Here is a 19,979-nt window from a genome sequence, read left to right as displayed (position 1 = left end):
CGCCGCTTTCCCCTCCCTGGTCTGCGGGAGGGGGAACGCTACCTGACGACCTTCCATGTCGACATTATTTTGTCAAACTTTTGTCGCTGTCGACCTATTGCCCGTCTAACATCTGGAGTCTATCTATAGTACGGAACCCAACTGAAGCATGAGCTTGTAAATCAAACATAAATCACAACAGGAGTTTCAAAAATATTATAGCCAATAAAGAGGACGCTGTATTTGTCTCGCATCCTCCATTTAAAAAAGGTACCTCTAGCGTTTCCCCATGGTGCACGGCTATTTCAAGAAGGTGCACCAGGGAGAGACGCGTCAAAGTTACAGGTGTCATCTAGGTCGGAGCACCTCTTTCCTATTCACTCTCTAGCAAAGAGCGCTTGAATACTCAGTTTGCTGGAGCAAACTTACAAAGGCTGATGAGACCCTGCCTGCGGAGGCCCGGCCTGGCCTAGGACTCAAACGGGAAACAGCCGCTCACATTGCAGCGACCGCCCTGAGTTGGCTCCCCTTGTCCTATACCTACGGCCCGGGTTACCACACTGTGACCAGCAGACGCTGGAATTACTTTGCCAGACCTCAGACCGGAGTCTGACGGTACTACAGTGAGTACTAAGGGAATTCTCCTACGTGCCGTTTCCATTTATCCTACTAACATCTAAAATGAGTGGGTCTAGCATGTGAGATGCACCCACTCACAGGAGCATGGCATAGCACCCAGCAGCTGGAACTAAAGTAGTCACTACTGTATTAGGATGGCGGGACAGTCCCATAATAGCTGCATTTCTTGTCAGGCTGTATATAGATGCTAAAATGTAACACACAAATTAAAGTGCTTCTACTTTACTTTGTACATCTCTCATGTAAATAACACAAACAATCTATTTTCTATCATAGAGATAGATGTATGAAGGACTTAATTTTTACATAACATCAGGTCGTCTTATACACACACATTCCGCAGCACATATCCTAACCCACTGCTCCATGCTCCTTCTTCACTATCTACCCCTCTGTGTCGCCCCTGTCTGTCTGCCCTTCCCCTTTAGAATGTAAGATCTCACGAGCAGGGCCCTCATCCTCACGTGCTTCTCCTCCCCCTACTTATAGTATAATTTACTCCTAACTCCCTACAATGGCACCTACCACCTGGTTGCTCATGTCCTGCTGCTTGTGTTTTGCAGCTGAGTTTATAACCTTGTCCTTGTCCTGCATTGTTTTGTATTACTATTAACTGTTTTTCTTGTGTGCTCATTTATGTACTGTGTAAGGCGCTGCGGAACCTTTGTGGCGCCATATAAATAAAGGATAATAATAATAATAATAATAATAATAATAATAATAAAAGGATTATTACCCCAGCTTATCTGCTATGTAATATATCCACATTTGTGGAAGACTCGATTCTATTATACTCTTCTATGTGGATACAAGAGACTTATTATTCAGTTTCAATTTAAGATGGTCATCCATACTATGTATCCCTGCAAACAGCTACATTGTCTGTTTTTATATATGCTCTGCTACTAGTTATGTACTAGTCTATATGTTCTTATTATTATTGATTGTTATGTTATAGTATCTATTTACTCCCGGGAGCTTATAGTCCAATTATATATGTGTATTATCCAATAAATGTATTTGAATTTTATTTTGGCTGATACAGCGTTCATGATGTTGTAAGCGCCTTTGCAGTATATCCCTGTTTTAGTTCTCTTTTTGTATTGGAGAAAGGCAAACGCCAATTCTGCAAGTTGGCAGCTACATCCTCAGCCATACTCAGCACAGGTTCCCAATAGGCGCCAAGGGTTCATTTTGGGATTATTCTGGCCGGGCTCCCCTGCTCGCTTTTACCACCCCTACCCAAGGACATTATCAGGGCATTGCCACCAAACCTCCAAGCAAGTAGACCACTCCCAAAGGGGTATTACTTCTCAGCCGGGAAGCCGACGGACAGGATCCTGACCGCCGGCTTCCCAACTGTCTAATCCCGGCAAGGGTTAAATGACAGGCGTCAAGATCCTGATGCCTGTCATTTTACCAACACCGGGAACCCGGCATCCCGATCGAAGGTAAGCCGAGTGCTGACAGCCGCGGAGGGGGGGTGGGGGGGGGTTAGGCAGCCCCCAGAGGGAGGTTAGGGTTAGACACCCCCCGGTAGACTTAGGCAGAGGAGAATGGGAGGATTAAGCACCCCTAAGGGAGTGTTAGGGGGGGGGTTAGGTTAGTTTATACTTCCCTTTAGTGCAGTCGTGATCTTCACCTCTGCCGGGCTTCCGCTGTCGGGATTTGAACCGCCAGCCATAAATCATAGCGATCCCTTCCCACCCGCATGCAGCGCGCAGTGGAGCCTGTGTCAGGGGGGATTGACGATCAGTCGCCCCTGCTGCAGCTGATCTCTGCACTTGCAAAGATCAGCCAAACCACGCTCGTGGGGGAACTAATCCCCTCCTCGCACTTTTGACCCTGGCACGTGCACTCCAAAATGCCGCTGGGGCGCGTTTCCGGCAGTCACGGACCGCTGCATCACTGCCTGGGGGATCCCAGACGAGATCTGTTCTGAATGGATATCCTCTTTGAAAGGCAGGGGATGCAGTGGCGCGGTCGCATGTGATGCAACCATATTAGCTGGCGGCGGTGACATCCCATACAGCCACGCCATGTAAGTGGGTAGGCATGACAGCCTGGCATACCATATAAAGCATACATGCGATATAAGACTTGTGACAATTTCCCATGCACAGCAAACTTCCTGTCAGCATATCTAAGGGGTAGTGTATAGATCCCCTTCAGCAGATGTACCTGAGTGAGGGCGGAAGTGCGGTTCCATGCCCATAAAGGCCACCAAAAGACGACATTTGTCCGCTCGCCACACTTCAGGCACGGTTTATATTCCCACTCTATATCCACGTGGATAGTAAGGAATGACGTTCGACAGTAATGGATGTCAGGGTACATCGAAGGAAGGGGATATATCCACTACCATATCTAAGGATATGGTAATGCCTAAAGCATTACAAAGCTAATGGTGACTGATAACAGAGGACAGTAGCTTAAAGTAAAGTAGAACACAGGATTACACCAGGGGGGTAAAATAAACTAAAACAGCTGCTTTTGAAAGTCGCAGCTTTCCCGGCTTGTGTAAATTGCAATGATATTACCAGAAAAACACACTGTGATGTGCTCTTAATATCAGCGTTTTAAAATAAATAGATAGATAGATATATATATATATCTATCTATCTCCTGGAGTGAAGAGTCAGTAGCGTTTTGATTTTAAAAGAAAAACGTGAAATTCATGCAAGAGATCTTAGCGTGGGGGGTTTGCACAAAGCCATTACATGGTGGCGTACACCCACAGACAGGCGAATCGGAGCCCGTCTTTACCTATATGCAGCAATTGTATAAAGTACATGAAATCCAAAACAGGGGAATGAGGTGCTCAGGTCTATACTGTACATTAGTAACAAGACAGATTATTGAAGAAACCTCAGCAGCCTGGGCTGTCAGAGACTTGCACAGAAATATGGCAGGGTGCAGCGAGTAATCTCAGGGACTTTCTGCTGACATGGTAAGAATCTATACCAGACTACAGCGTCTATGTGGGGAAACAGACTGCGCAGATTCAGGTTTTGCAGTATGAGGGTGTACGATGCAGAAGGTCACCCAACCCTATGTGCGTGGCTCCAGGGGCACACAAAGTGCGTAACGACAATACCCCCCCCCCCGGATTCAGTTCCAGGAAACCGGAATAAGACCGGGCCGAGATCCAGGACCTCACAAGTAAAGGCGAGATACAGGAGGCAGAGGAAACAGAGCTCTGCCGGTGTCTAATAATACACCCAGGGATCACACGTGTGTATTTTATTCCTGTACATGTATATTTAACCCTTTAACGACCTGGGTAGTTTGCAGCTTCGCGACGGGAAGCCTAAGGTATGCGCCATTTACAGCACAATAATTTAACATTCAGTAGGATTTAAGTGAATTTTATTTATTATTCTAAGTTTTGATTATGACGGGGGGGGGTTTAAATTCAGATAATTATTTAACCCGGGTGTTCTTAGACCCAGTAGCTCCCCCGGCGATCATGTGACCACTAGGGGATCTATAGGAGGAGGAAGCACAGCATCCTGTATAATGTTCTACTGAATGATGCGGTGCGGGAAGGACTGAGCGCTCGGCAGCCATTTATTACAGTATCAGTTACCCAACGCTTGGCTCTGGGTGCGCTAGTAACACACACACACACAGCAGCGTGCGACTGTCGCTCCCATGCACATGAACTGCAAACAGCATCCTATCATACTTCAGGTAAAACAGTTACAGCAGCCTAGAACCACGTGTCCTGGTCATTAGTGATCTCACAACTATGGATGATGGGGGAAAGGCAACCGGCCTGGGATCACAAGGACAAATGCACGCTCTGCAGACCATCCATCATACGTAGAAAGCAAGTTTATTAATATAGTGGAATACTTAATGAACAGGACGTCTTCATCTTTCTTCAAATGTCAAAACAGTTGTAAACTTAAAAAAAACAAAAAAACAATGAAATATTTTAAAGGTTAGTCAGTGACAGCTGTCATATTTCTTCCAGAGACCATCACACATCCCACGTCAGACTGCAATCAATAGTTACATAGGAGTATCTGTGCTCTTGGTATATACGGCAAAGCCCTGCGTACTAGGAGACAGACCACCACATCATGGCTGCTTCCTGTTCATGGACGACCTAGCAGTACTCATGTGATGCCGTATGTCAGGGTATGATATTTGGGAAGCCGATCCGCCCACGGGTTTCTGCGTCTACAGCCGCAGCGGTCATCAGTATCGGCACCTGTACCGGCTCCATACAAGGTGCAAGAGATCCGGCTGACACAGGCTTTACAGTTACACGACCGCGAGACAGAACCGCTCCGTGCAAACGCATTGTCGCCATACAGTTCCTGCCCCCAAAACGACCATTTCACGCAAAGTGAGCTCTGCCCAAGATCTTTCCGACTCAGAATCAGACGGAGATACGCAAAAAAGTGTAAACTCACTTCTGCGTCTGCATTTTATGCGAAGGCTCGCTAATTGCGTCTTTGTAAAAGATGTGTCTGACAATATATTTTATCGACTGTAATTAGTTCTCCAGCCAGCCTGTTGTCAATAACGGTGAGCCGCAGCGCCCATGGGGGAGTGTGCGCCACTGGTCATGGTGGCAATACGGGGAAAACAGCAGACACAGAGTGATCGGCAGCTATAACGCATGGGCTGGGGGCAGTATACTGCCTATATGCTGCCTCTTACTGCAGGAGAACTGTACGGCCTTCTTCTACCCTTATTCAAAAGTGAAAGTTTATCCTGATAGCCTGCCCTGGACAGAGTCCAAATGCCATTAGCAGCCATGCGTGATACAAAAGGACTGTTACTTTTACTCTGATTATATCTCACATATGAGGGGACAGAAGAACAGAACTTTCTTTGCTTCGCTTTAAACGTCGTGGCTCTGTCCCCGCCATCATGGCCGCTCCCAGCCAGCCAAGGCTGGAGGACGGAGTTAAGACAGTATATTTCATTGGCCTCTCACATTGTATTCTCTCTCTTTTTTTTGTCAACAAGTTATTTAGTTATTCCCCAGGACAGTAAGCCAAAACCCTATAGTAGTGGTTCTCAAACTCGGTCCTCAGGACCCCACACATAGTTCACGTTTTGCACATCACCCAGCAGGAGCACAGGTGTAGTCATTACTCACTGACACATCTTAAAAGATCCTGATGCGGAGCTAATTATTTCACCTGTGATTCTGTGAGGAGACCTGGAAAACATGCACTGTTTGGGGTCCTGAGGACAGAGTTTAAGAACCTATAGTATCTGTCTGATGTAAACATTAAAGCAATATTCTTCCTGCAGGACTTTGCCCAGCTACTGGAACGGTGGCAGCGAGCCTGCCTGCAGCCTGGCACTGACGCTTCCCTGATCCGCGTACCCGTCACCTGCTCCCGAGCCTCTCCCGTTTATTGGTTTACGGTTTTCATGCACCTAAAATTAGGGGATTGTTTAGGAAGTCATGTGACATTTCGTGACACAGTATTCCCTGCAGGACACGGCATTGCTCCCCTGGTGCCGGAGGGGTGCTACCTAACTGCAAAAAGGCAGCAGGGCCTCTATGACAAAGGTGCGATGGCATCTGCCAGGCTGGGTATAAATCAAGTGACTTTTCCCTGTCATGTTTAATGTTATAACTCACACAAACAGCCTCCAGGCAGTAGAAAGTGAAAGGGATCCTGTCTCATCTCCACCCAGGGTGAGAAAGCAGAAAGTGGCTCAGCGATTAGGGAGTCCATCTCACTCTCGAGTTATTTTAAGTGGCTGCAAAAGCTCAGGCAGAAGATCAGAGATGGATTTAAACACCCCCCCCCCCCCCCCAGCAAACACTTCAGGCCGTTCAAACGATCCTATCAAAAAGCGTAGCTTAAAATAACAGGGCTCCCCAACATGTACATTGCCCAAGTTGGTATAGCTGGCACAAATGACAGTTCCTGAGGGAGTACAGCACCAGCAGCAGGGATGGGGGGGGCGCAATGGCGGGCATGTGTTTTAGGAAAAATCTGGGATTTACACTTCCGCAATGTCCTGCAGTGTCTATATATGAGGCTATTGCTCCCAGGTTTCTATGGCTCCTACTGATACCTACTGTAGAGTGACAGCACATTAAGACAATACTCCCCTCCTGTTTTGGGGCAGCCCACCCTCAGTGTAGCCCCTTTGGAGACAGACCTCCTACCATTTCAATTCTGACATGCAACTAAGGTATAGACGCAAGCCGCATCGGACATTCAAGTGGCCAGGGCAAAACTGCACAGCATACGCGGCTCCACCACAATGGAGGTAAATATACGAAACGTCTCTGGCAGTTCCCGGCTACCAGTAAGTGAAACAATAAAGCATGCCGATAGAGCTGGGGATTCCCCAAAGTGGGGAATCCTGAAATATTTTTACACTGACCAGCATGACGTTTACTCACAGACGGTACAATTGCTGGGAAGGGGCGAGAGGTAACGTAATACATATCGCCAAAATGCAACGCTGGAAACCCCCATATTCCCTAAATCAGACAACGAACTTCTGGCTCAAACTACAAGTTCCAGCATGCAATACATGTACACACTGGGATTAATAGCTCCACAGCAGCTGCCGACCAACCCGTGTAAGAACTACTCAGCACTTTCACATCATGTACATTGTATAATGAGAACATAATCCATGTGTGTCCTCAACAAATGATTATACTGTAAGAGGGTCAGGAAAACAAAGGTGGAATAAATGTCATAGTATGACTTACACCTGGGAACCCCTAAATTGGGTATTATACATAACCTGACTGTATATAGGTGACCCAGAGGCACATGGGGACCCCCGAGCTGGGTAATATATATAACCTGACTGTATATATGTGATCCAGAGACACCTGGGGACCCCCGAGCTGAGTAATATACATAACCTGACTTTTAGCTGATCCAGAGACACCTCGGGACCCTTGTGCTGGGTAATATACATAAACTGACTGTATATAGGTGATACAGAGACACCTGTACCTGCGACAGTGACACAGCTGCTACTGTATAGGTAAATACACAGAAATGGTCACTATAGTTACACATAGGAGGTCACAGTTGCTGGTTACAGGTTTCCCATACAGAGGGGAGTCACACCATCCCTCCATCTTAGGTGTCACAGCACATGGCATTCTAAGGACCAAAGGGGGGGTGAGGCCACAGCTCAGACCATTGACAGTGACAGCTTCCATACCAGGGGGCCACAGCTCAGACCAGTGACAGCTTCCGTGCCAGGGGGCCACAGCTCAGACCAGTGACAGCTTCCGTGCCAGGGGGCCACAGCTCAGACCAGTGACAGCTTCCGTGCCAGGGGGCCACAGCTCAGACCATTGTGACAGCTTCTGTGCCAGGGGGCCACAGCTCAGACCATTGTGACAGCTTCCGTGCCAGCGGGCCACAGCTCAGACCAGTGACAGCTTCCGTGCCAGGGGGCCACAGCTCAGACCATTGACAGTGACAGCTTCCGTGCCAGGGGGCCACAGCTCAGACCATTGACAGCTTCCATGCCAGGGGCCACAGCCCAGACCAATGATGGGGACAGCTTCCGTGGCAAGGGCCACAAATCAAATAATTGAGGGGAGTGGGGAGATGTCATACAAGGGGAAGGGGGCATCTCCATCTCAGAGGAGGAGGAGGAGGAGGAGGAGGGGGGATGCACAGCTCAGACCATTGTGACAGCTTCTGTGCCAGGGGGCCACAGCTCAGACCATTGTGACAGCTTCCGTGCCAGGGGGCCACAGCTCAGACCAGTGACAGCTTCCGTGCCAGGGGGCCACAGCTCAGACCATTGTGACAGCTTCCGTGCCAGGGGGCCACAGCTCAGACCATTGTGACAGCTTTCGTGCCAGCGGGCCACAGCTCAGACCATTGTGACAGCTTCCGTGCCAGCGGGCCACAGCTCAGACCATTGTGACAGCTTCCGTGCCAGCGGGCCACAGCTCAGACCATTGTGACAGCTTCCGTGCCAGCGGGCCACAGCTCAGACCAGTGACAGCTTCCGTGCCAGGGGGCCACAGCTCAGACCATTGACAGTGACAGCTTCCGTGCCAGGGGGCCACAGCTCAGACCAGTGACAGCTTCCGTGCCAGGGGGCCACAGCTCAGACCATTGTGACAGCTTCCGTGCCAGGGGGCCACAGCTCAGACCATTGTGACAACTTTCGTGCCAGCGGGCCACAGCTCAGACCATTGTGACAGCTTCCGTGCCAGCGGGCCACAGCTCAGACCATTGTGACAGCTTCCGTGCCAGCGGGCCACAGCTCAGACCATTGTGACAGCTTCCGTGCCAGCGGGCCACAGCTCAGACCAGTGACAGCTTCCGTGCCAGCGGGCCACAGCTCAGACCATTGTGACAGCTTCCGTGCCAGGGGGCCACAGCTCAGACCATTGACAGTGACAGCTTCCGTGCCAGGGGGCCACAGCTCAGACCAGTGACAGCTTCCGTGCCAGGGGGCCACAGCTCAGACCATTGACAGTGACAGCTTCCGTGCCAGGGGGCCACAGCTCAGACCAGTGACAGCTTCCATGCCAGGGGCCACAGCCCAGACCAATGATGGGGACAGCTTCCGTGGCAAGGGCCACAAATCAAATAATTGAGGGGAGTGGGGAGATGTCATACAAGGGGAAGGGGGCATCTCCATCTCAGAGGAGGAGGAGGAGGAGGAGGAGGGGGGATGCACAGCTCAGAACATTAAGGGGTACCAGCCTCTATGTCAGGGGCCACAGCACAGATAGGGATACAGCTTCCATGACAGGGGCCACATTCTAAGGGAAGAGGGGTGAGGGGCATCTAAATCTCAGGGCAGGGGGGTCACCAAACAAATCACAACCCCGGGCGTCACTGCAAACAGACATGACATCCAGTATGATATACCCCTCCGGGGGGGCCCTATGCCATCCCCCCGTGCCTGACACCCCACCCAGGGGCCCACAGAGGCGCCCTTGGCGGTACTCACCGGCAGCTTGGGGCTGACCTCCCCCTTACAGTGATGACAGAAGAAGCGATGCTGAGACACAGCCGCCGCCGCTGCCGCCGCCTCCGCCATTTTCCTCTGTCCTCCTCCCGCTCCCTCCCTGCTCCGGGTCTCAGCGTCACGTCAGTCCTCCCAACACCAGCGAGCCCGCAGCCAGCGCGCCCCGCTCACTCACAGACGCTCCATCCCCAACAGTCCGCAACTTGTTTCCCCGCCTCTCAATCCTCCGTGATCAGAGATGCAGCGGCCAGAGCGCCACGCCTGCAGATCTCATCTATCCCAGCGGCAGCGAGCGCCTAAATAAACTTTATTAACAACATCTGCGGACAGTCACAGTTATAGGTGTCTGTATTGTACGGTACCGAAAACGAGCAGCGACTGGGTTGTGATCGTAACCGAATTGACAGTCAGGTGAAACCAGCTTGTGGGAGTCGGGGCGTGGTGGTGGTGTTAGGTGACAACTGTGACTTTCAGGTGTGCTGGTACTACAAGTGTCAGCATACCCTGGCAGCAAGTGCTACCTGTGGATCTCCAGTGTGGTGGGACTACAAGTCCCAGCATGTCCTGCCAGCCAGAGTAATCTATGGATGTCCAGTGTGGTGGGACTACAAATCTCAGCATAACCTGGCAACCAGTACTACCTGTGGATCTCCAGTGTGGTGGGACTACAAGTCCCAGCATGTCCTGCCAGCCAGAGTAATCTATGGATGTCCAGTGTGGTGGGACTACAAGTCTCAGCATAACCTGGCAACCAGTGCTACCTGTGGATCGCCAGTGTGGTGGGACTACTAGTCTCAGCATGCCCTGGCAGCCAGAGTAATCTAGGGAACTCCAGTGTGGTGGGACTACAACTCCCAGCATGGCCTGCCTGCCATTGTGCTGCCAGGGCTTACCCAGTGGCCTGCAGTGGGGGCAATGGCACCAATTCATGTGACAGACTGTATACAATCTATTTACAATCTAAACAACTCTGTATTTCTTCTCTTTGCAGACTTGAGTTGCACATGACGCAGGTGGAGGCCCGGCTCAGCTCCCTGCTGCTGCAGGAGCACTTTGGGGAGATCGTAGACCGCGTGGGGACGTTTCTCATACGAACCGGCAGCCAGCCCCTGAGAGTAATCGCTAACGACACGGGGACCTCCCTGGATCAGGCAAGCTGAGCACGTCCATACGTCCCAAGCCCCACATGTGACCTTCACCTCATCCCACTCACGTTCTATCTCTGGCCTTTACAGTGCGGTTATCTCCTTCTCGCAGGTCAAGAAGTCGCTGTGTGTCCTCATTCAGCACAACCTGGTAACGTACCAGCTGCATAAACGTGGCTTTGTGGAGTACACCGCCCTTGGCGACTGCTGTCTGCGCATCCTCCGATATCCGCGCTACATTTACACCGCCAAGACCCTGTATGGAGACACGGGGGAGCTGATTGTGGAGGAAATGCTTCTGAATGGGAAGATGACCCTTAGCGCCGCCGTGAAGAAAGTGGCTGATAGACTGGCTGAAACCATAGAAGGTGATCCGTACTTGTATGCTCTCTATGTATTATATAAACACCCATCTCATTTACCTCTCCCGTCGCTCTGTGTTGGCCTCAAGCCTCCACCTCAGAGTACAATTCACAATCCCCCCCCCTCCCATATAAAGCCCTCAGTCACTCCACCCTCCCCTACTTCTCTATCCTAATTTCTGTCCACACTCCCTTCTGCCATCTTTGCTAATCCACTGACTGCCGCCTCATCGCTGGTCACCTCCTCCCACTCCTGTATAAAAGACTCCTTCCCTGCTGCCCCTCACTACCTCTCCATGTCAGACTCTCTCCCAGTATCCACATCTACTTACAGACCCTTAAAGACTCCCCTCCTCATAAAAGCCTATCAGTCGTCCTCATAACTCATTACTCAGGCAATCTGACCTCCCTCCTATGCTCTCTCCCAGCTCACCCTCCTGGTTACACCATTAATCGGTAACCCCTCCACAAGCAGGGCCCTCCTCCCTTGTTCTCTTTTCCTAGCACTATCCCTGACACTAGTGGAGCTCCGTTCCCTTATCTCCCACTCCCCACCAATGACTCTTATCTTGTGTGTCCGCCCATTTGTTGGGTACAGGACTAACCATTTGTTTCCTGCCCCTCCCCCCTGTAGAACTGTGCCCCACGGTGTCTGAATTGATGTGGGCCATACTATTGTGTGGAGTGGGGGGGGGGGCTGTACTAAGGGACTCTGACCACTCTCTCCCTGCAGATGGGAAGAACGTGGAGTACAGTGAGGTGTTGACAACCTTCACCCAGCTGGCAGACACGCACTTTGTACAGAGGTGCCCGGCGCTCCCTAACTCTGAGGGCACACCCAGCACAGAAGGACGGCCACCCCAAGCTCCCACCTTGGTGACCAATGAGAAAGACATGTTCACTATCCCCAAACTCACCATGATCGGTAAGCAAGAAAGCCCCATGGCGGGTGACTGGGGAAGTGAAACACCGGGGCGGAAATTCTGTGTCTCTTACTGCTGAGCCAGTCGCCATGAACCAGTGTTTGTGGATCCATAAGTAGATCTTGGCTTCCTCTGTCAGTCATTTTGCGGGCTCAACCGACTTTACAGACCGCAGCGACGACTGAGGCATGAGGCACAAGTGATTCAATTGGCGTTTACTTGATGGACTCGCGTTAAGGTCACTGTGATAGTAATAGACCGTTGGCTTCCTGACTGCATCCCGTTACAGGGACGGAGGAGGGCACAGCAGGGGCCAGCTTACCGCAGTGCATTACTGACGGGCAAGGCTCTGCGTTCTTTACGTGTAGATGAGTGATGAGCTCACACTAACTGCAGCTAATGGGATCTCTCCTGGTCTCTGCAGGGAGAGGGAAGAGGCGCCGGTCCGAAGATGATGATGATGGCGCCAGTCAGAGCAAGAGGCAGAAGAGAGATGCAGGTGCAGAGGTGAGAGTAGTGGGCATCCTAGGCCAGCAGAGGGCAGCGTGATCTAGTTTCCTGGCCTGGGCACAGGCACTGTAAATGCTACTGATAGAAAACAAATTTGAAGGATTATTGAATAACCTGATGTGAGACCTGTTGCTTATATTCGTACAGTATGTGCTATACCAAATTTAGACAACCCATGTCTGTCCCGCTGTTATCAAAATAAGGCTTCAACATGCCGGCTAGCTTATCACCAGCAGCGGCAGGCTGAGACCTCGCTCCCATGGCTACCAAAGAGCCGCCACATCGATCAATTCATCGTCGCTCTGCCGTCTCTCTCTCCCCCTCTCTCTCCATCTCTATAGACCAGCCAGGATGACGGGATTTACTGGCAGATCAACACCGAACGGTTTCACCAGCACTTCCGAGACCAAGCCATCATCAGCGCGGTGTCCAATAAAATGGATCAGGTACTAGAAGACCTGAGAATGACTGCTAATATAATATGCATCTGTTTTGTGCGTTACGGAAAACATTCCGCCATCATTTTTTGTCGGCCAAAATGGCTTTACTTGTTTTACATACACTCTCGCTGGGGCCTCTGCTTTCTGCCCCTCTGTCTTATAGAACCATATTTCCTTCTTCTTATTCTCACCTCACTTAATTTACAGGGTACATGCACTCAAAAATGGTTAAAAAAAAAATGGGCGCCATAACTTACGGGGGAATTCCCGATCCTTGAAAGAAAGATGTCTGCCAGCAATCGGCAGCTGGGAGACTCCGACACGGCTGGGAATATACGAGACTTCTCAGCGACGTCTGTAACCATGGAAGTGCTGCAGTGACTGTCTCCATGGTTACGGGCGTTGCTAAGAAGTGTCAGGTGTTCACAATGGGTAGCAACGGTCATGTCTGAGTTTTTTTTGACACCTGATTTGCCGTTTTTGAGCGCTGTCACCCTGTAATGATGGGCAGAAATACGGTATGGAAACGGGGGCGCACGGATTTGGTGGGGTTGGGGCATAATTCTCTGTGTGTCATGGATGTTGCAGCACTAGTCACCGGTAATCTGCATCGTCCTCCCTCTTCTATTGCAGACCAGCAGCGAGATAGTCCGGACTATGCTGAGAATGAGTGAAATCACCACCTCATCGGATGCCGCGTACACTCAGCCGCTCTCCTCCAATGAGGTAATCGCCAGCTACTGTCAGCCGCATAACGTTATCATTAAAGTCGCCATCGTAATTCCAGTCAGCCGAGACCGGCATCCTACTACTTATGCCAATATATGGCAAGTTTAAGCCAAAAATAAACTTTAATGACCACTTGCGCTTTTGGTTAACAGACAAACGCATGTCCTGATGTTTTATACCAGAGATTTACTAATTATATTTTTCATTTTCTAGATCTTCAGATCTTTGCCATCAGGATACAACATTTCCAAGCAGGTTCTGGACCAGTACCTGTCCCTGCTGGCAGATGATCCGGTAAATCCTACTCTGGCGCATGGTGTATATGTGCGCCAGATATGGGCCACACATGGTAATTCTCTCTCCTTCTCGCCTACAGCTGGAGTTTGTTGGCCGTTGGGGGGACAGCGGTGGAGGCATGTTTGTCATCAGTATCCTTTGCTAAAATGTTTTTGACAGTAGGAAAGTTTTGGGATTGGCAAGTTGTTGTTTTTTTTTTTCTTTTAAATGCACATTTCTCCGTTTGGTGACTTAGCTCCGCTCCATAAGACCTGCACAAAGCGGTCGCGTCGCTGGCCACATCCAACTTGGAATCTATCGTGCAGGAGAGGTAGATATAATCCGTTCCGGTTCTCCGCCTCTGTCCTCATTTTCATACCGGTCATTTCTTTTGCTGTAATGTCTGCGCACACAGTGACCGGCGTGCACCCTGCAGGTTCGGCTCTCGCTGCGCCCGGATTTTCCGCCTCCTCCTTCGAAAGAGACACTTGGAACAAAAACAGGTGGAAGATTTCGCTATGATCCCCGCTAAGGAGGCCAAGGACATGCTGTATAAGATGCTGTCTGTGAATCTGGTGAACCTGCAGGTCCGTGTCCGTTCACTAAGACTGGCAACAAATCTGATGTAGCCATTAAAAAAAAAAAAGTTGCTGACCTCTGTAATCTTCCACAAACAGGAAATCCCTAAAACGCCGGATCATGCGCCCTCCAGGACCTTCTATCTGTACGCAGTGAATCCCCTGCCCACTGCCCGGATGTTGCTGCAGAGAAGCTACAAGGTACCCGTGTCTGACCTCTCACTTTCCTTCCCCAGCAATGAAATTGGGAACTAATGGATGACAATCAGCCACCTTAAGGCCCCCATACATCAGAGATCGATTGCAGCAATCATGCAATTTGCAATCGATTGTGTATAAAAATCTTTACCTTTTTCAATCGATTGTGGCATCTCTGCAATCAGCAATCGATTGTCTATAAAAATCTTTCCCTTTTTCAATCGATTGCAAATTGCACGATTGCTGCAATCAATCTCTGATGTATGGGGGCCTTTCGTTTTAGCTGTGTGTTTATTTGATTACTTTTTATTTGGGTGCTGTACCCCATTTCAGCCTGTAGGGGTTGCATTGATTATTCTGCAAATTCAGGCTAGTACTAGTCAATGCAGCCATCAGACACACTGCCACCTACAGGCTTTGCGGAGTTACTGCACCACGGTTAACACCATTTCATTTCTAGCAGATCAGTCTCAGAGGGTATAATTTGTAACAGAGCAGAGAGTGACACCCCTGGCAGGAATGAGGAACTGCACAGGTTGTGACAGGTGCAGGGTGCTAGAATGAACATTAGCCGGATTAATATTGCTCAGGCTGTTGGGGGGTCTTGCTGCGTGGCCGAACCATGTGTTTATGGGCGGAAAGCATATACGATCAGCTGTATACTCGCTCTATATATACTGTGTACTCTCTCTTGTTTCTAACACAGACTGTGGCCAATCTGATCGAGAGGAGACAGTTCGAGACCAAGGAGAACAAGTACGTTTTTTGGCAATCGCAGTTTCGGTCAATCTCTTTACGGGTCGCTGTTTTCTCGCATTGGCGATTTCCCACAGACATGGCTGCCTTTGTTGTGTGACTCTGTGATGTTGTTGCTTCCTAGGTTATCACAAGTAGTTGTTATAATTCTGTGTCAGATTATTGCGCCCTCTTCTGGTGAGAAGCTGGTAAGGCGTAGATCTGGGCTGAGAACTTTCCTCATCTGTTCTCTTCTGCAGGCGGCTGCTGGAGAAGTCGCAGAGGATTGAGGCCATTATCGCCTCCATGCAGGCCACGGGGGCGGAAGAAACCCAGTTGCAGGAGATCGAGGAGATGATCACCGCCCCGGAGCGCCAGCAGCTGGAGAGCCTGAAGCGCAACGTTAACAAGTGAGTGGTCACTAATCTGCACCATACCTGTTATCAGTGAGTGCGGCCATCTGTACTATTGTGTTAATAAATACTCCGCAGGCTTGCTCCATTCACTGTCTGCAGTGCCCCCTTCTGGCCGAAACTGTCATGGCATCTCTTAGCCTATAAGTAATAATAAAGCATTGCTGAGTTGTGGGAGTACTCTCATTTTATTAACAAGAAGGAAATGTATATGGTTTTAATACTTATTTTTTATATTTTAACTTGTCTTTTTTTTTTTTTTTTTTTTTAATACCCCTAGATTGGACGCCAGTGAGATCCAAGTGGATGAGACCATCTTCATTTTGGAGTCTTATATCAACAGCACTAAAGCCAAATTATGACCTGAGGAAAGACCCGTATTTATCGCTACACCCAACCCCCAGAAATCTCTTCCACATTGGAAAGAAATAAAAAATGTATTTGTGTGGTTTTTTTTGTTTGTTGTTTTTTAGCAACATGACTCTGTGAAGACGTATGTAGCTTCTTTTCAGTGTAATGAAATATAAAATATAAGTATGTAGTAAATCCTATAATACCTTTTATCTTGTGTGTGTTTATGGTTTATGTTGCTTCCTGTGCTGTCTTTGCGTCACTAATACTCTAGGGGGCGCCAGTGTGCTCCAAGTTCCATTCTATTAAATGCGCTAATATTTCACCAACCTCTTTTGGTCTGAAGACGCAGAAGCTGTAAAGATGAACCAATGCATTTAGTAAAACTTGCAAAAGGGTGCGTACCACGCGATTTAAAGTCATCCTAACAATCAAAACCTCAGACAGATAAAGTGTATTATGGTGCGGAAATCTGTCACCTGGAAGTGTCGTGGTGCTCGACACTTCAGCGGCAAAGTCTATAGGGATTATTTTATTGACTGACCGATTCTGGTCACCCCCTTGATCTTACTTCTCTTTTATCCCTCTGGTGAGATTGTGTATCGCAGCCTGCGGCGTCTGTCTGTCTGGCAAGTTCACTCTGCTTTCCCGCACGATTGTCCTGTAGCTGTCCTGCTTCTATTCTTTGTTTCTGCCATGTCCGGCACAGGGAGGACTCCCACAGCTAAGGCGGGGGAGGGTTTGACGTCCGATAAATTATTTATCTGCTCTAAATATTGCTCCAGTCAGAAATCAATTAAGCCTCCCCCCCTCGCCCTGCTCTGCTCACCTCCATCTCCCCCTCCCCACACTTTATACAGTTCAGTGAGCACTGTGTTGCACTGCGTACCATCACACAGATCGCTGCCGATTCTCAGTCGGAAGTATTTGGCAATGCGGATGGATCTTGCGGATTTTATCATACTGTGCATGCTCCAAAGAAAGAAATCGGTGACAGTATATTCAGCAAATCTGACTCAATCGCACGGACGTAGCTTGCTAGTGCGAACACATTGATCCTGCCTTTGATGGATGGCGACTCCTGGCAGCCAGGCGCTGACTCCTCGGCAAGAGTTAGACAGCCACCGGGCATTGGATCTCCGATCGCAGTTGCTGGTGTCACCGCTTTGACCACTGCTGATCCTGCAATGGAGACGCTCTCTAGACCTACTTGCATAGCCCTGATCCTTGTGCCTGCACCCTTATACCCACAGGGGAAGATTTATCACACCTTATGAAGAGGACACGTGTTGCCCATTGCATTTAATCATATTATTTGGGAGTTGTATCAAAGTTTGGAGAGAGAGAGAGAAAATAGAGAAGGATAAAGTACCAACCAATCAGCTCCTGTCATTTTTCAAACACATCCTGTAAAATGACAGCAGCTGATTACTTGGCACCTTATATATCTCCAATGTTTGATAAATCTCCCCCTTTGTGAGTATGATGATATACTCCCATATATCTCCCATTCCTATCGGAGTGCCTCTTACCTGCTCGCTGTAGCCAGGCTGGCACTCACCTGCATGTCCTCACCAAGGGGTAGGTCGCTAGCTCAGGATCATCAGCGTGGGCATCGCCGGTCTGCACATTGGACTGGGCCAGCCAGGAATTCATTGGCTGTCTGAATTACCCAACTACTGTCCCATACTGCAGTGGGACACAGGGCCTGCATCGCACTGCGCGGGCGCGATCTAGCCAGAGCGATCGGGTAAGGGTACGCAGACTACATGCAATGTGTACGCAGACCCTTCCGGTATTGATTGTCAGGAAGTGCTGTTTGTGGGTGGTGACAGGGGGGGGGGTGCTTGGGCGAACGCAGGCGTGCTTGTCTGTTGAGACGCCATTATAGGGGCGTGCATAACTAAGGCAGTGCGGCGGCATACGCAGCCAGACAACTCGATGCACGCAGGAAGTGGCCAAAATCCTGCGCCAGGTCAGGTCGTCCTCTATTGTGCATCTGGGTCCGATGGTTCTCTATGTTACTGATGTTTGCGCTATACTGCGTACAGATTGAGCATTAAGTAAAGGGAGATGGGTGGCACTATGTATTGCTGGGCGCCTGCCTCCTTGTGCTGCGATTGGCGTGCGTATGCACTGGTAAGCATATACACACAGCGGCCGAGTGCATGCGTTCTCCCTCTTGCGAAATCAGGCGCGCAGTGCTGTAGCTGGGCGCATATGCACCTTGGCCTGCAGCCACCACACGTTATGTTGAGATGTCACAGAACAAGCGCTGGGAGTAGGACGGTGGGTGTAGGGTGGGTTCCAAAAAAAAGCCAGAGTAGCAGGGTCACTCTCAGCCGCAGTATCTGATCTTCGCTCCGCATATTGGGTTGAATTTACCATTTTGGGGTCTATTTATTAATACTAGTGATTTGCACATGGCTGGAAACTTTGGTCAGCCATCAATCAACCTTGGGCTCCTCTTCCGCTCACTCATACTGGTGGTCTGATGCCGGCAAGGAGTTCTGCCAATAATCGCTTGCGCAGTGATACATGACCTGGTGGCGATGAAAAGGGACCACAAGATAAATCACTGATTTCTCCTGGGTATCCCTCGTCTTAGATAGGAGGAAAAGGAAATAGTCCCTCTCTCCATCAGGAAAGCAAGAGAAAGGGGTTATCGCTGCTACATACCTAGAGCCTGATGTGGTAATGAGTCCCTGACAGTCTGGGGACCTTGAGTTCCATTCCATTGTCAGGGAAGCCCATTGTAGAGAGATCATGAACATCTTCAAGGCCTCTGTCTTGCAATCCCTGGCTGTGGGAATGCTGGGACTAGTAGTTCCACAATTCTCTTCACTGCACAGAAACAGTTGTAGAACAAGTCTATAGGACCAACGCAAGTCAATGTATGTATTTCAATGCAGACTATGACATATGCTGAAAGCAGGCACCTAGCAGAGGCTGTTATTTCTATTCGCTTATAGCAATGACAAGCAACAGGTGGCTCTAGGGCCCGTCTGAAGGTTAGGGGGCCACATCAATGCCCCTTGCTGGCTGTATGGTTAGCCATCGCTGGCTTAGAGAGTGAAGCATCGTTCATTACTTACATCGGTGTGTGTGTACGCACTAGATGATATGCTCCCTGAGCTATATCGTCTAGTGTGTCCCCGGCAGGGTGCGCTCAATGTCGTTCATGACATTGAGCACATCCGTTGAACGATATCATTAACGATATCGTTCAGCGCCCGGCTCTCTCCCCCATAACGACATCGTCAGGTTGGCCTGCATGTCAACCCGATGAACGATGATGACGAACGACCCGCGGGAACGCGCGTCGTCGTTATCGTTCATTGTTTTAAAAATGGCCGATAAAGTGGACGACTGAACGATAACGATATCGTTATCGTTCAGTCGTCCACTTTAATCGCCCAGTGTGTACGCACCATTAAGTAATGAAACCGTGGAGGTGCATACACACACAATGATTTTTTGAACGATTATCGATAACGATATTGTTTATCGTTCAATCGTTGAAAAAATCATTCACTTTCTGAGTTATTAAAACGATGAACGATTATCGTTCATGCGTGTTCACGTTTGTAGTTTAGTCAGAATGACCAACTCAACGATTTTCATTAAGGGAATATGCAAAATTAGTTTGTAGTTTAAAAAAATCGTTGGTAACAGAATCGTTGTGTGTGTATGCAGCTTTATAAGTGCATTAACGGGTGCAGTCCATTAATCCGGCCTGCCCAGCT

The 19,979-nt window shown here is 49.4% G+C and overlaps 2 protein-coding genes across 2 annotated transcripts in view; one reads left to right on the top strand and one right to left on the bottom strand.

Moving 5' to 3' along the window:
• Positions 1-9,827, bottom strand: part of RNF115 (ring finger protein 115) — a 29,483-nt gene extending 19,656 nt beyond the window's left edge. The window contains exon 1 of the mRNA XM_088467560.1: positions 9,556-9,827. Coding sequence (XP_088323686.1) covers positions 9,556-9,645 — 90 coding nt within the window. The 5' untranslated portion in view covers positions 9,646-9,827. The remainder of the gene's footprint in view (positions 1-9,555) is intronic.
• On the top strand, positions 9,778-16,445 carry POLR3C (RNA polymerase III subunit C). The gene is made up of 15 exons (XM_088467559.1): positions 9,778-9,984; positions 10,565-10,724; positions 10,831-11,086; positions 11,814-12,005; positions 12,428-12,510; positions 12,855-12,959; positions 13,587-13,679; positions 13,896-13,976; positions 14,059-14,110; positions 14,229-14,289; positions 14,395-14,545; positions 14,636-14,737; positions 15,441-15,490; positions 15,730-15,879; positions 16,163-16,445. Exons 2-15 carry the CDS (start codon positions 10,578-10,580, stop codon positions 16,242-16,244), a joined length of 1,605 nt encoding a protein of 534 aa, XP_088323685.1. The 5' UTR covers positions 9,778-9,984; positions 10,565-10,577; the 3' UTR covers positions 16,245-16,445.
• Positions 16,446-19,979: the final 3,534 nt, after the last annotated feature.

The sequence above is a fragment of the Taudactylus pleione genome, unplaced genomic scaffold (assembly GCF_031769625.1).
Source record: "Taudactylus pleione unplaced genomic scaffold, aTauple2 ptg000073l, whole genome shotgun sequence".
In the NCBI taxonomy this organism is placed as follows: Eukaryota; Metazoa; Chordata; class Amphibia; order Anura; family Myobatrachidae; genus Taudactylus; species Taudactylus pleione.
Note: the sequence above shows the minus strand (reverse complement) of the source record. Positions and strands in the feature narration are given on the sequence as shown.

What these genes read in the sequence shown, in the direction of transcription:
- POLR3C (XM_088467559.1), top strand. Translation starts at nt 10,578, where the DNA reads ATGACGCAGGTGGAGGCCCGGCTCAGCTCCCTGCTGCTGCAGGAGCAC. An exon ending in AGCCGCTCTCCTCCAATGAG is followed by an intron (nt 13,680 to 13,895) that starts GTAATCGCCAGC and finishes TTCATTTTCTAG; the next exon opens with ATCTTCAGATCTTTGCCATC. An exon ending in TTCGAGACCAAGGAGAACAA is followed by an intron (nt 15,491 to 15,729) that starts GTACGTTTTTTG and finishes TCTCTTCTGCAG; the next exon opens with GCGGCTGCTGGAGAAGTCGC.